The sequence below is a fragment of the Plodia interpunctella genome, chromosome 20 (genome assembly GCF_027563975.2).
Source record: "Plodia interpunctella isolate USDA-ARS_2022_Savannah chromosome 20, ilPloInte3.2, whole genome shotgun sequence".
Lineage (NCBI taxonomy): Eukaryota > Metazoa > Arthropoda > Insecta > Lepidoptera > Pyralidae > Plodia > Plodia interpunctella.
In genome coordinates this window covers 904,304-920,519 of record NC_071313.1, presented here as the reverse complement: position 1 = coordinate 920,519, position 16,216 = coordinate 904,304, and the positions used below count along the sequence as shown (strand labels likewise).

The following is a 16,216-nucleotide window of genomic DNA, read 5'->3' as shown; positions in this document are numbered from 1 at the left end:
ATAGAATAACATACATACACACATCACAAACATTCGCATTTATAATCACATCTAGCACATGAATATCCCCGTGGCAAATATATCCGTATGAACGAAATAAACTCAAAAATTACCAAACAGTTTTTTTACGGTTTTTACCAACAGAAAATGTGTAGGTTCCTGAAGGTTTGCGTGTAAATATCATGGTTTTACCAGAGCGAAGCCGAGACAAGTTAAAAAAAAAACAAATAAAAAAAAATACTTTGACACCACCCCAGCTCAGCCAGACTTGTGTCAGATTTCACTTTTCGTCGACCGCAGACAATGTCCTTCCATATATGGATATTAGATTTCACAACCTGATAAATTATGTATTTACATAATTTTATCATTTTCATCTGCGCTAGATGAGACTTGAATGATATCCCCCTGTGCTTTTATGTAAACGTTGAAAATATTTATGTTTTAGATGCCTAGGTACCTCAAGGCAATAATCTTATAGCCTAATTAATCTTGATCCTAACTAATACTATAAATGGGAAATTCACACAAATATGTTTTATATAAGTACTAGCGGCCCGTCCCGGCTTCGCTCGGGTAAAAACTATTCACCTAAACCTTCCGCAGTTATCACATTATAAACTGGTGAAAACCGCATGAAAAACGGCGCAGTAATTTTTGAGTTTATCGCGAACAGACATACTTTGATTTATAATATGTTTAAGGATAAGTGTATTTAATTTCAATAAATGATGGGCCCAGGTAGTGTACTTCATTGTTACACAATGCTAGTTAATATTGTTATTATAATAACCTTTAATTCGCTCAAATATTGGTAAGAATAAAAAAGAATAGCAAAATATTACCAAGCACACTTTAGTGGCCAGCAACCACGCCAGGTTCCAAATACGGCGTATCGCTCCTGTCAAAGACCGACCCATTTTAGGTCTCCGTAACAAGGAACCCTCCTTATGCCTCTGTTATCTGTCGCTCCGTCAAAATTACGATAAATGACAGATGACACTAAAAGTTCTTTTTTTAAATTAAATCACAAACATAAATAACAAAAACTACCACATACACAATTTTTCAATTTCAAAATAATAAATTCGAATCATTTTTTTTTAATGTAAAGCACAGAACACACAATCGCGCTGAGATCACCCAAAACACTGAGTGACTGAGTGTTGGGAGAATTTTGGAAAGTCGCAGCCAGCCATTCGGTACCGAGCATTGAATTTAATATCTACCTATATTGAGATGGTAAGGCTTGATACACGCTAGTGAGCTATTGTGTTGTTGTGGTGTGAAATAATTACAAGTTTTAACCGGCTTGAAAAAAAAGAGGTTATTATGATGCTGACTTGATGTCGTCAACACATATCCCACTAATATTATAAATGCGAAAGTTTATGAGGAAGTGTGAATATTTGTTATTCTTTCACGCAAATTCTACTAGACGTATAGTTATGAAATTTTGTACACGGGTGGAATACAGCCTGGAATGGCACATAACTATTTATACCGAAATTCCCACGGAAGCGAAGTCCCGGGGCGCAGCTCGTACTCCATGGTCATGATCGAAATTCTGTTAAAATATGTAAATTCTAAATTCAAATACAAGTGACAAATAAAGAATAGGAAGTCCTTACGAAGAGAAGAAAAAGTAGGTAACTGGCTCTAAGACTAAGGAAGGAACCAAAAAAAACTCATAGAAAGAGAGGTCTTTGCCCAAGGGACATCAATGACTATTTATGATTATTAAAAAAAAAGTATTCCGGACGCTGGCCAACCGAATATACCATATAGTTTCAACAAAATAACTCACCATGAAACATTTGCAAAAAATCTTGCTTGAAATTCTCCTGCATGGTCGATACGTTAAAATTATAGCAAGACTTAATTGCAATTAGGTAACAGCGATACTCATTTCTCAAGTTCAGTTGCACCAGCATATTTTGACGTTGACTTTAACACAGAAAAACCGCATAGTACGCCATTTAAAACTGTTAAAGTTAACGTCAAAATTGACCGGTGGAATCTTGAATAATGTATACCTTTCCAACGCTGAAAGAATTTTTGAAATCTGATTTCAAACTGTTAAGTTTTGGAGATTACCCGCCTCAAACATACAAGCTCACAAAGTCACAAACTTACATACGCTTACCTCTTTAATAATAATAGTATTGATTAATTATAAATATAAATAAATCAATAATAATTAGGATTAGTAAGACAGGATATCCATTCTAATATTATATATTCGTTTGTTATCCCATCCCAATCCCAACTAATATTATAAAAGCGAAAGTAAGTTTTTTGTCACATCTTTACGCTTTATATACTCGCCAATCATTTAAAATTTTCACATGCATATAATTAAGACTACGGAAATAGATATCCATTCTAATATTATCGATATATTAGAATGGACATAAGCATACACACGGGCTAAGCCGCAAGTAAACGCTAGTAAAAATATATTTTAACTATTTTTCTAAAAAAATATTTTCGTTACCACAATTGTACACTACGCTTAATGACTGCGCTTTCTAAGATCTAAGATAGTTCCTCTATTATGATATAATTATCGGAATTAACATACAAAACCATAAAAATACAATTGGAATTTAAACTAGTTATTAAGTTAAGTTTAAATTAAGTTTATTTTTTCTAATTAATGTTAGCGATATATTATGGGTCTTGGTTTTACAAATAATTTATGAGATAGGACTAGCTGAGCCCCGGAGCTTCGCTCCAGTGGGAATTTCGGTATGAAAAGTACCCTATCTCTTGTTCCAGCTTATATTCTACCCGTGTACCAAATTTCATAACAATCCGTCCAGTAGATTTTGCGTGAAAGAGCAACAAACATATAGTAGGATATTATTACACATAGCATCGTATTGTAATAATTTATTATTATTATTGTATACAATACATTAATGATTACTTTTCCTGTTTCCTTTGATGTCAGTACTGACCTAGTGAGGATATAATTTCGATAAAAAAGTCGATGTAGCCTAAACAAGAGTTCGTGAATATTCTCTATCTGAAGATATTAGATCTTAGGTTTAGGAGACTGCTTAATAGGAGGGTCGTAACTAACCTTTGTATATATTTTAGTTTTTTTATGCACATTTATAGTGATAAAGCGCAGAGATACGTGGATTTGAGTCCACTGGCAAAAAGTGGTGTAGTACAGAAATGAGGACTATATTCTAGTTTTATATAATAGATACTTAAATAAATAAATATATTAGGACAAATCACACAGTAAGTTGCCAAAGTAACTTCGAGACTTGGGTTATGGGATACCAACTCAACGATAGTAATTTTATAACAAATACATAATATAGATAAACATCCAAGACCCGGGCCAATCTGAATAATAGCATTTTCCATCATGACCCGACCGGGGATCGAACCCGTGCCCTCTCGGTTCAGAGGCAAGCCCTTTACCACTGCGCCACCGAGGTCGTCAAAGATTTTTTAAAGAAAGTCAAATTTGGAAGTTAAGACCCCCTTTGGATCGCTGAGCCAGTAAAGTTTTTTTTGTTCCACAAATTCGCACTCACAGTCTACTGTCCATCGACCAAAGAATTATACAATTAGAACGCGCAATTTTTGACAAAAAAATATTTTTCTACACGCCAAAAATGTATCAGAAGTGGGACGACCTCGGTGGCGGTGGTAAAGTGCTTGCCCCTGAACCGAATGGTCCCGGGTTCGATCCCCGGTCGGGACATGATGGAAAATGATCTTTTTCTGATTGGCCCGGGTCTTGGATGTTTATCTATATATGTATTTGTTATAAAATATGGTATCGTTGAGTTAGTATCCCATGAAACAAGTCTCGAAATGACTTTGGGGCTAGCTCAATCTGTGTGATTTGTCCTAATATTTATTTATTTAGTTCTAGAGTATGTAATATTGTCCCATCTCTGACTACGCTTGATTTATACTCATTGTTCGTAATACAATTATATTGAGTACACTGTAAATTGACTCTTAAGCCACATTAGTAGAACACAAAATGCAATATTGTCTCACGCCACTCCCCGTCAACAGGTGGTCAAGTTAAGTATTAAAAGATTTACAGTCTGTTGTTTCATTTGTGTTGTCTACAAGGCTTCAGGCTTAGAATACTCCCACTCTGGAAATTAAATTGATGACTAATTCTTCTAGACTATTAATATATCTATTTCTATTATTATTATAAAGAAGCAAGCATTTGTGAGTTAGTACTCCGAAATTACCGAACCGATTTTAAAAATTCATTCACCATTAGAAAAGTACATTATCCAAGATTGCTATAGGCTATATTTTATCTCAAAATTCCCACGAGAACGAAGCCCCGGGCAACATTTAGTTGTGCTTACTTTTATACTACCTCTAATCAATATAAATGCGAAAGTCTATCTCGCTTTGATGGTTAAAGCACTGGAAGGATTTTTATGAAATTAGAAATAGATAGATATAGTTAATAATCCGAGGTCGAAAATAGGCTACAGGAGAAACTGTGTGTGATAGCTAGTTAGAAAATAAAGGACATGCTGCTATACTAATACCACTTGCTTGTGTGAAAAAGATCGTAAATCGTAAAATTCATCACCTAAACCTTCCTCAGAAGTCAGACTATCTATTGGAAAACAGATAAAACTGAATAAAAACCGTACAGCCGTTTTTGAGTTTATCGCGAACAGACAGACAGAGGCGGCAGAGGACTTTGTTTTATAGGTATATGGTAAGAGCTGTGAACTATTACCATATACTTAAGAGTATGAGAGTGTACCAAAGAGTGATTTAAGATAGTTCATTCAAAAGATCTCATTGCTTGAACTGTACAGCTGTTAACGGTTTTCAAAATGATTAAGTATTCACGTAAAATTAATAACTTTTGAAACTTAAAAAAAATCTGGTGTAGGAACTATTTAAAATTATACATAATAAAAATTTTTTTTAATAAAAAAGAAGGAAACAATTTTAAACTAACCAGTGACATTAAAATGACATTTGGAAATGTAAATATTCAAAAACAGAATATTGAGAAACTTTAATCCAGCCAATGATTGTACAACATTTGAAAATGGAATACATTTAAATTCGAAAACAGAACGCGATGTGTTCGAAGTTGACGCGTCTCAATGCCAAACAAGTTGCTTGGCCAGTTATTGATCAGAGGAACATGAGTCACGGTGCAATTCAAACAAATCCCACTACTTTACAGCCATATACAGACTGCAATGACTGTTATTAGGTTTATATTTATCCATGTTTACTAAACTAATATTATAAGAAAGGAGATTGGGTATCAATCTATACTATCTATACTATTATAATAAAGAGGTAAGCGTTTGTGAGTTTGTAAGTTTGTATGTTTGAGGTAATCTCCGAAACTACCGAACAGATTTCAAATATTCTTTCACCATTAGAAAGGTACATTATGCAAAATTGTTATAGGCTATATTTTATCTCAAAATTCCCACGGGAACGAAGCCACGGGCTTCTAGTAATAAAACATCTAGTAATAAAAATTTTTGGTACCAGTTATTAATGAGCAATAGTAGAATAGGCCGCGTGCCAGTGGACAACTGCTGAAGACCGTGTAAAGTGAAAGAAAGTGGACCCTGGGCTCCGAGGCTCTATAGCAGAAAGAAACAGAAACGCGCTCAACTGGAAGGGAAGAAGTCAGTCTAGAAAAAGACAAAGGCTGCAAACCCAGAAGGAGCTGGCTATCAGCAAGGAGAAGTCTGACGCAGAAGACCAAAGTAAAGGTGAAAAAGTAGGTAACCGAATCTTTGATTTTATTATTATTATTATTTATTAAACGATGGGGGATGAATACGGAAAGCGAGATGAGTGAGATCAACAATCAAACCATCAGATTATAGTTAATATTAATATATATTGACGACCTCGGTGGCGCAGTGGTAAAGTCCTTGCCTCTGAACCGAGAGGTCCCGGGTTCGATCCCCGGTCGGGTCATGATGGAAAATGATCTTTTTCTGATTGGCCCGGGTCTTGGATGTTTATCTATATATGTATGCGTTATAAAATATAATATCGTTGGGTTAGTATCCCATAACACAAGTCTCGAACTTTGGGGCTAGCTCAATCTGTGTGATTTGGTCATAATATATTTATTTATTTATTTTATTTATTCACATATCTTAGGTTCTTATAATACCATAAATGCGAAATTACGAATGCATATTATATTTCACGCAAAAAAATGGTGCGATTAAAAGTACAAAACTATCTATGTAGAAACTTAGAATAACACCTACTTTTATCGCAAAGTTGGTACGGAACCAAACTGCCGGAGCACAGCTAGTATCAGACATTATAGAATAAATAAATAAATATATTAGGACAAATTACACAGATTGAGCTAGCCCCAAAGTAAGTTATAGACTTGTGTTATGGGATACTAACTCAACGATACTATATTTTATAACATATACATATATAGATAAACATCCAAGACCCGAGCCAATCAGAAAAATATCATTTTCCATCATGACCCGACCGGGGCTCGAACCCGGGACCACTCGGTTCTGAGGCAAGCACCTTACCACTGCGCCACCGAGGTCGTCGAAGAAGAAGCCTATTGTATCTCCACGGACAGTAATAAAATGTAAAAATAGATTTTATAACACTATCGAACAGTACATTATTATATTACAGAGTGTTAGTTATTGCTCAATAACTATAATTTAATGCGTTATTATAGTAGTGTCATGATTTCGTGTTACGTCAACTAAATTTAACATTAAGTAGTTAAAGTGAGATACTAGTCAGATAAATTTACAAAACTCATTTACTACAAACAAACTTTCAAAATGAACATTAAGCTTAGCACATACGATGCAGAAAATGTTAAAACATCAAACAATGTATTAACAAATTTTGATGATTTGTTACTTATATTTCTAAAATTAAACAATTTTGAGCACAAAATTAAGTAAAATAAAAGTAACGACCGCAAATCTACTTATACATAACCGTAAACATAACGCTACTCTCATGTGTAGATATTACGTGCTTTAAAATATTGCATTCATAATACCATCACGGTAATTACTTTCGTACGAACATCTTTCGATTCAACATGCTCCTAACCGAATATAGATTAACGTTTAAAAAGATTACACAAAACAGGTTATCCTTATGCCATTTCAACCTTGGAACTTATTCTCTTTAAAAAAAAATTAGTCTTTGATCACTGTAAAGTAAAACACTGGCCACTATTGTTTTTTAAAATTCGCGATTCAAACATGGAAGACTGCTTCCGTCCGCGCGGGGATGTCGACTAGCGTGTGATTCATCCCATCTCGCGAAGGAAAATAAAAAGTAGTTTTAAATACACAAAAAATCGTGTAAAACACACTGGTGCACAGCACAGCGTATGTTGACGTACTAAAAAGCTAGTCGTGGGCACAACAGCATAACCGGACAGGCGTTCAGTTATTCTTCTAGATCAATTTTTTGCTGCCAGCGCGCTGCGAATTTTGATTGAAAGTTCGAATTTTAAAATAAACACTGGCTGACCTTACAGTCGTAGCTTCCAAATATGACGTTATCAATTTAATATTCACTGTTTATTCAAAGTATTGGTCCGTGTCTCAGTTTCTTGAGTAGTTTCGGATTTACGCGTTATAATTTAACAAAATACTGTTCAGATTTACTTTTTTTTTATTACACAGGTTGATGTCAGGAACTTCCAATCACTTGGAATATTTTTTTATTCATTTAATAATGTTAGCCAGTTAGAAGCAGGTATAAATAGTACTCGTAATTAGTTAATTATGTACTTTAAGAGGATTTATTTTAACCAAATTCTGTCGTGTTTATTATTTTTTATTTATTATGTGAAGAATGCAAAGTTATTTCTAAAAAGTTTAGATCATAGGGCTTTTTTAAAACTTGCTTATTATTCTTAGGTTAGTAACAGTTAGCTGTGGTGGTGTAATGGTTAAGACGCCCCGCCTGTGGATCGAAAGGTCCCAGGTTCGAATCCTACTCGTGCCACATGAGTTATATATAGATTGGTATATATAACTCACGTACCTATAGTAGTTTTCATCGTCCACCACTTGCTTCCGGTGAAGGTAAAGATCGTGAGGAAACCTGCACACTGGTTGATTCTTACTAACTTGTGTGTGAAATGGAGAAGGCAATGGCAAACTACTCCATTAATATTGACCCTCAGCCATGAAGAATACGACTTTGAAGAAGAAGTAATAAAATATATCTAGTTACAACTACAATGGAAAAACATAAAAATATATTTAAATAAATAGATCTCCTAATAAAAATATCATCAAAGCTGAGGTCTGAGCATCGGTCTGAGAGCGAAATAAAAACATATATTGTTAAATATATAAGCTGCTTCACTCCCGCAAAAAATAATGAAGGGAAAGTTTTATAAACTACATTCTTCTCATAGGCGATAGAATCGATGCGTTAGCAAACTGTCACCAGTGATGTCCAGTTCCCCGGGAACGTTCCTTCTCATTTTGGGAAAGTTGGCACGTTCCCGGGCACAGCACATCACTACCTGTCACTATTTAACCTCAATTCCAACGATAAGCTCGCCATTTAACTAAACGTGGCCTCCGAGTTACACAAGCCTGGCTCTGTCTACCCCGTAAGGTATAATGACGTGACACTGTTCTGTACCTTACATAAATACATGTCAAGGTCTTTCACTGAAGTAACTTGTTACAGTTCATATTCCCAAGTATAGATAACTAGAGCCCGAGTAACGGAAATATTTAACGAGGAATTATTTAACGAGGAAACGCGAAAGTGTAATGGTTAAGAGCCTGTGTGGATCAAAAGGTCTCAGGTTCGTATCATACTCGTGCCACATGAGTTTGTATAATGTTTTCATAGACCACCACTTGCTTCCGGTGAAGGAAAACATCGTGAGGTAACCTGCATACCGGTAGACAGCTTAGAAACTACTATAAACTGCCACTAGATGGCGGTAATTAGTCGTAAAAGTCATGTCAGATGCCTTTAGGCGACTTGAATAAAATCCGACACTAGTGTTAGCAATAACACACTCGATATGAAAATGATTACACGAGTATGGTCATTCATTTCACTTCATTCATTCAGCAAGAATATCTTCAATTATCGCATACCAACTGCGGAGATTGAACGTTGGAGAAAAAGTGTCTAACTGTCTCGTTAAAATTGTTTGTTTGACAGATAAAATAGGAAACTGGGTGTCCCGTATAAATCCATACTTAATACTATCAATGCGAAAGTCACGCTTTCACGGCTGTATCGATAGGCCGATTTTAATGATATTTGATTTGATATATAGCGGTGATAGTGGCGTGTGGTTCCGCCCTAGAATAGGGCCACTTCACATCCTTCCATGGTGTCATTTTGACACCATATGAGTACCGTCATATCGTGAAAAAGTAAGTATTCATTCACAGTCACAGTTCATTCGTTCAGTTGCGGTGTGGTCATACTACAATTAATCAATTATCATTTTCAGGTTCGGTATAATGATATTATTTCAGTTAAGTTTAAATGATAATTTTGATGTTTTAAAAATATTATGATTGTATTAATGCAGGATAAACTGAAAACCGTCTGCACTGATACGGCCACGTTGAGGTGATACATAACTGCACACAAGCGCCGTCATCATATTTTTACCAGTTTCTTTTGTTTATTAGCGAAAACTAAAAACTCCTGTCTTTGGAATTGATTGCAAAGTATTATAGTGTTAGCATGTGTATAGGGAGGTGTTAAGGGACCTGCCCTTGCGGGTATATCCCATGGACAAATGGACCTCAGTCGTCATCCGACCGCACCGCCGCGAGTAACGCCTCTTGATTGTATTTCCGTTACGTATTAATAATTAAGTAATATAGTTTTATAAGTACATTTTCTTTTATTTATGCTAATAATAGTTTTTCATTACACAATGTGGTCACAGTCTACCATGAAGACTTTGGTGGCCACCGTTTTCAATTTAGTGAAACTTTAATAATTTGTAATATACTAATATTTTGAAATATCCTTTATCTAGTGTAGAATTTGGAATGGAGATGCTAAAATGCATAGGCACTTTAATATAAGCCTCCGCTTTCTTTACAATCAATGATTGTCACAAACCAAGTGACCAAGTTATACGAGAATCACTACTAATGAGTGATAGGTACTCAAGTAGAAGCTTCAAATAGAAATCTAACCTAAAACGCAACGTCATGCGCATAGATATGAAGCTAGGATGGAGTTACATAATTTGGAAAAAAAATATCAGCATTAATTTTATAACATAAACTTACGTAACGGATTTTTATGCATTGAATTTTAACATTAATATTTGCATAATCTGTTCAAATATTTTTTTTTATTTTCCGCTATGAAATAAAATAAATTGATAAAAGTGTGATTGTACGGCTAATAGCGCCTTAAACCTCATAACGGATTTTTATGTAAGTAGTTTTTATTGACATGTCATATCATTTAAATGATACACATATTATTCCGGAATCTTGATAGACCTCGTGCGAAGCCGGACCGGATCGGTATTAACAACTAATTTAACACAGAAAAACATAGTAAGTAATAAGGGCAATATATTAAGATATTATTTTAATCTTCAAAGTTTTCTCATTCACCGTAACCGCTGGGTACTCATGCGCGGTCATTCAATTTCCGGTGGCAGGTAACTCCTAAACAAAGTATTAAATACTTTGTACATTAATATTAACTTTAGGGACCGGCGCAGACTCTGACACTGTATAACTTTCGCCAAAGATAAAATCCGCGTTTACATTTAAATTTGACTTCCAAGACTTGTTGTAATAACGCTTGTAATGTGTCTTTTTAGACCTGATGTCGTAACACTACGCACGTAGTAAGTCGAAGTGGCATGGAAACGTGGTGCAAAAAAGAATTGAAACCCAATTCTATGAATTAAGAAGTAGGACGATCTGATAGCAGCCACCGATATAGTTACAAAAATAGCGGCTCACAGGGAAAGTTTGAATAACTTTATTCAGAAATTAGGCCGTCACGGACACTTCTTCACGTCATATTCAAAATTAAATAATTTTTCCTTTTCGTGTTTTATTTCTCCCAAAGAAAAATAGTTATTCATAGTAATTTATTTTATCGAACCTTTTTACTAAGACAAAAATGTAATATTCTCCGGATTCGGTGACATTTCCCTAAACGTTAAGCGACTCGGTTACCCCAACACCAAATCAAATTACCCTGCGTGAACCTTTACGGCCTGGTAATAGCGAGTTTGCAATGAATTTGGGTAGGTTAATGTGCTGTTGACTGTACATACGATAACAATGTCGGTAGGATAAGAAAAGGGCCTACACACATCGATTGACAAAGAAAACAAACAATATTCTCTTGCCAAAATTACAATAACACCACGTGCAAAACACAAACTTCATATAGGTACTAAAGTTCATTCAACACTTGACAGAAATGAGCCAAAACAAAGCAGACGGACACGTCCGGGCATTTAACAACAATTAGCGAGGTGATTGTCGTCTGCCACAACTGAATCATTGTTCAGTGTACATAAATGGAAGTTATGAGAGAAACAAGGCAACAAAAATCGTGTGAATCACAATAAACATGTAATTTCGTCCTGGATACTCTGAATGATAGCGTCTTATGTACAATTAGTTACACGCTGATGATTATAATGTCCAGTTAAAATTACGAAAGCTAGTTCAAATTACAGCAAATCAATGAAGGCGCCTTGTCTTAGTAGTATTTGTTTTTAACTATCCCGTCTTTATGTCTGTTTGTTTGTCTGTAATCAAATCTTTCAAGTGAAATTTCACCTAATTCAACTTGTCCTAAAGAGTTGAAATTTTTTTTGTCGCATCAGTTAACATTATTATGATAAGCTTGACCTATTAGAGCAATCAGGATCGGTTCCCAACGAGCGAACTCCTCATAGGTTAACTGCACGAACATGATTTGGTGTCGCATGTTAAATTTCAAAAATATAATTTAAAAGATACCTAATTTCTTTACTTTAAGGTTCAGTAGCACCAGTCATCTTTGACATTAACTTTAACCTGCGCACTGCATCGGATTAGATAAAATGGCAAACTGTGCTTTGTTTTGCACAGTTTAAAGTTGACATCAAAGTTGACTGGTGCATCGCTACCCAATAATTTAAAGAATACGTACCCGATGTGAGTTAGCTAATTGCGCGAGGTGGTGCGCAGGAGTCGGTCGCTCGTCGCTGGACTCGTCGCCGGAGCGCTCGCCCGTGAACACGGAGTCGTGGGACACCGACAGCCCGCTGCCATACGCGCCCTCTCTGAGAATTAAGCCATAGCTTAAGTTGTGGACGACCTCTATGTAACAAAGCCAACACTTTTTAAAATACTATTAAGTAAGACATGTGGCCCATCACATAGGACATGGTCAACGCAGTCCATAATGGTCGTTCCGAAATGCTAGTAGTTTGTATCTTTGGTAAATATAATTTAATTTAGAATATGACATGAAAAAGTGCCTGTGAAGGCCTAATTACTGAATAAATGATTTGATTTTGAATGACTGCAATCCTGGTATTGCAGGTGTCAATAGTTGTTACATGAGTTTCTTCACCACTAGCTTCTGGTCAAGGAAAGCATCGTGAGGAAACCTGCTCACTGGTTGACAGTTGAGTTCCCTAGTGTGTATGCGACTACATGCCACTGGATGGAGGTAAGTAGTCGTAAAAAAGTCATGTAGGATGCCTTTAGGCGACTTGAATAAAATCTGACACCAGTGTTAGCAATAACACACTTGATCTGTCGATGAATGAGTTTTTTCGGCATTTCCTCTCAGCGGTAACCATTGCGAGTTTGTAGCTTTTTGAGAAATACTATGTAGAAAGTGCCAGAGGTGTAATGGTTGAGACACCGGCCTGTAAAACAAAAGGTCCCGGAAAGAGTCGAAAGACGCGGAAAAAGTTACTTGTCTTGAAAAATGTGAGAGACCAAAACGAGTGACTATTTCCGCGTCTTTCATTTGTAAGATTTCTCGGTCCTTTCTGCTCATGGCTGTTTTTCTTGTTCAGCTCCGAGTTGGGCTCCGAGTTGGGCGCCGAGCCCAGCGTACGCTGTTCTAGTTTATCGTCTCCATGTGGAGAGTTAATTTTGTTTAGTTTCTATTAGCGTTGCCGAACTATCTATAGTTTTTCAATCGATAGTTTCAATCGAAAAAGGCCACATTATCGATAGGCCTATGTATAGATTAGAAACTATCGATAGTCAATCGAAACGCAATCGATAGTTGACTATCGAGCGGCAACACTAGTTTCTATCTGTCGCCTTGTCTGCTTACTTTCTTCTGGCATGTCGTTCAGCATCCAATAGCTCGCTAGTCGAGCTGCTTTTGGGGTCCGGCGAGGCGTCGACTCTCGCGCCGCTGCCCCGCCTCTTGAACATGCGCCTGAGACCCCGAAGAAACCCGCCGCGGCGACCTTCTCCTGGAATTGAATATTGTGGATGATTAGTACATTGAATGATGTTAATTTGTCTCTATGTTACTAAATAGGTCCGCAATAAGGACTAGGAGTGCAGAGCGCAGAGATAACTATATGCATATTCAATTGTCTGATCTACTTTATTCCCTTCTCATACAATAAGACCTCTCCCTCCTCCAGAGCGAGCAATGGCGGGCCCATTTGAAACGAATCTTCCAGTAGTTTATTAACTTCACCACAGTTAAATCAATGTTCCAGAATCCACACATTGTATGGATGGATTAATACAAGATAAGAACAGCTTAGGAAATATGTTCGAAAAGCACTTCCGAAAAAAAAAGAACTCAAAACACATTTTAATTAGTCATTCGGTGACCTCTGCGTAATATAACGAGGGAATCATAGCTGTTATTTGAGAATCTTACAATACCTGCGATACTTATAAATAAATAAATATATAAATATATATATTAGGACAAATCACACAGATTGATCTAGCCCCAAAGTAAGTTCGAGACTTGTGTTATGGGATACTAACTCAACGATACTATATTTTATAACATATACATATATAGATCTATATTTTATAACATATACATCCAAGACCCGGACCAATCAAAAAAGATCATTTTCCATCATGACCCGACCGGGGATCGAACCCGGGACCTCTCGGTTCAGTGGCAAGAACTTTACCACTGCGCTATATTTGATACTTACCATTGCTGTAGGGCGGTATTCTTTCCTTCGCGCACACAATAACTAACCTTACTAGTGTCTAGATACTATTAATTCATTAATGATTACGTCTTTTTCCTTTTATTCGGTTGAAACTTACTTCCACCATCTTTCTGGACAAAAACTCTATACAAACTAAATAGATATATAGTGATCCTTACCATTGTTGTGAGTCTGCGCGTGCGGTGGTTTGTAAGGCGGCTCCAGTGAGCCCTCGCGCACACACGACATCAGCCCCGCGCCGCCGCCCGACATTCGACCACGCACGCCCCTGTAATCAATTGAAATGAAATACATTTATTTGCAGGCAAAAACGGTTAGAACACATGTTAGGACAAAATGTCAATTTCATTTGATCAAGCGTGTTGCGCCAACAATCGGCATGCAAATATTCAAAGTCCTATGCATGTAGTAATAATTACAAAATCTTATAAGCTTAATAAAACAAAATTTAAATAAAATGATAGAATTAGGTATGTCAATTGTCAATAGTTAAATTTGAAATAAGTACATAATAATGAAAAAAAAATATTTGAGGGCGCTACATGTAAAAACTTAAAATTAACATATTCATTAATAGTGTAGAAACAATTGGTGACCAGCAATTGTATTCAGTTGTTTTTAAACTTTAAAGATGGCAGTGACTTCAAACTCTCTGGCAAATTGTTATAGAGCTTTATCGCCATATTATAACTGTTCTTTTGATACGACGTCGTTGAGAATGCTACAGTTTTAATACATGCCAGACTTGAATAATATCTAATTACAGAGTTAGCAATTAACGCATTCGAAAAGAAAGAAATATGTTGACAAATATAATGTCTCGCAATAAGCTTTGATGGAGAAAAATTTTTGTGGAATCAAATTATTCATGACTAGATGTTGCCCTGTTGGCTCGCTCCCGTGGGAATTTGAGATAAAATATAACCTAGAGCAATCTTGGATAATATACCTTTCTAATATATATCGGTTCGGTAATTTCTGAGATTACCCGCCTCAAACATACAAACTCACAAAGTCACAAACGCTTTCTAGACGATGAAACAAAACAGCTGTATAAAGAACAAGAACGTAATTGCTGCTCAAGTTTTGCAACAGTTATAACTACTGAAAGTATTATATAATCTGTGGTTATAACTATATTTTGATACAAAGTGTCTGAGGGCCCACATATTGAAATTTTTGAAACATATGATTTAGTGAACATTCCGAAACAATTGTTGGAACGAAGTTGGAACTAGATTTTGTGATAGATAAATGAGCGAATTACAATGTTTTAAGACGGAATCTCAGTTCTTATCTAAAGGACTGAGGGCTCACCTGTATGTTACTTACTATAATTATAATGATTTCATCCTTGTTCAACATCTGTTAAAACGTAAAAAACTGTAAAATATATATAAAATACCTAGTAATAAAAGTGGTGGTGGTGTAATGGTTAAGACGCCCGCTTGTGGATCGAAAGGTTCCAGGTTTGAATCCTACTCGTACCACATGAGTTTGTATACTAATGCCACATGAGTTTGTATACCAATCTGACTCATGTCTGTATACCAATCTGTTTCATCGTCCACTACTTGCTTCCGGTGAAAGAAAACATCGTGAGGAAACCTGCACACTGGTTGATTCTTATTAACTCGTATGTGAAATGGAGAAGGCAATGGCAAACCACTCCATTAATAATGCCAAGTTGTTGTGTGTGTTTCATTCCACGTAACAACCACGACCCTCAGCCATGAGAAATACGACTATGAAGAAGACCTAGTAAAAAAAAACAAATATTAACATATAATAAACCCAAGAAATAAATCGAATCAAATAAAGTTAACTCTTAAGTAAGTTTTAATAATGATTACATCTACCTAAATCATCCTATCTAATTTTTAACCCCCGACACAAAAAGAGGGTTGTTATAAGTTTAAAGTCTGTCTGTGTATCTGTCTGTGGCATCGTAGCTCCCAACGGATTAGTTTAGTTTTTTTTTTGTCATCATAGATATTTTTATCCCGAGTG

General features: G+C 35.9%; 1 protein-coding gene across 4 annotated transcripts in view; it reads right to left on the bottom strand.

Annotated features, from left to right (window-relative positions):
- LOC128678862 (uncharacterized protein) overlaps positions 1 to 16,216 on the bottom strand; it is a 113,673-nt gene that overhangs the window by 37,889 nt on the left and 59,568 nt on the right. For 2 of the 4 annotated variants that reach the window (XM_053760727.1, XM_053760728.1), the window contains exon 1: positions 7,166 to 7,378. Coding sequence is in view for 1 of the 4 variants with exons in the window: in XM_053760726.2 (XP_053616701.1) it covers positions 12,181 to 12,313; positions 13,327 to 13,471; positions 14,365 to 14,458 (372 nt within the window). In the remaining 3 variants the exon portion in view is untranslated. Of the gene's footprint in view, positions 1 to 7,134; positions 7,379 to 12,180; positions 12,314 to 13,326; positions 13,472 to 14,364; positions 14,475 to 16,216 lie in introns of those variants that run through there. The other 2 variants (XM_053760726.2, XM_053760729.1) reach the window with 2 other exon arrangements.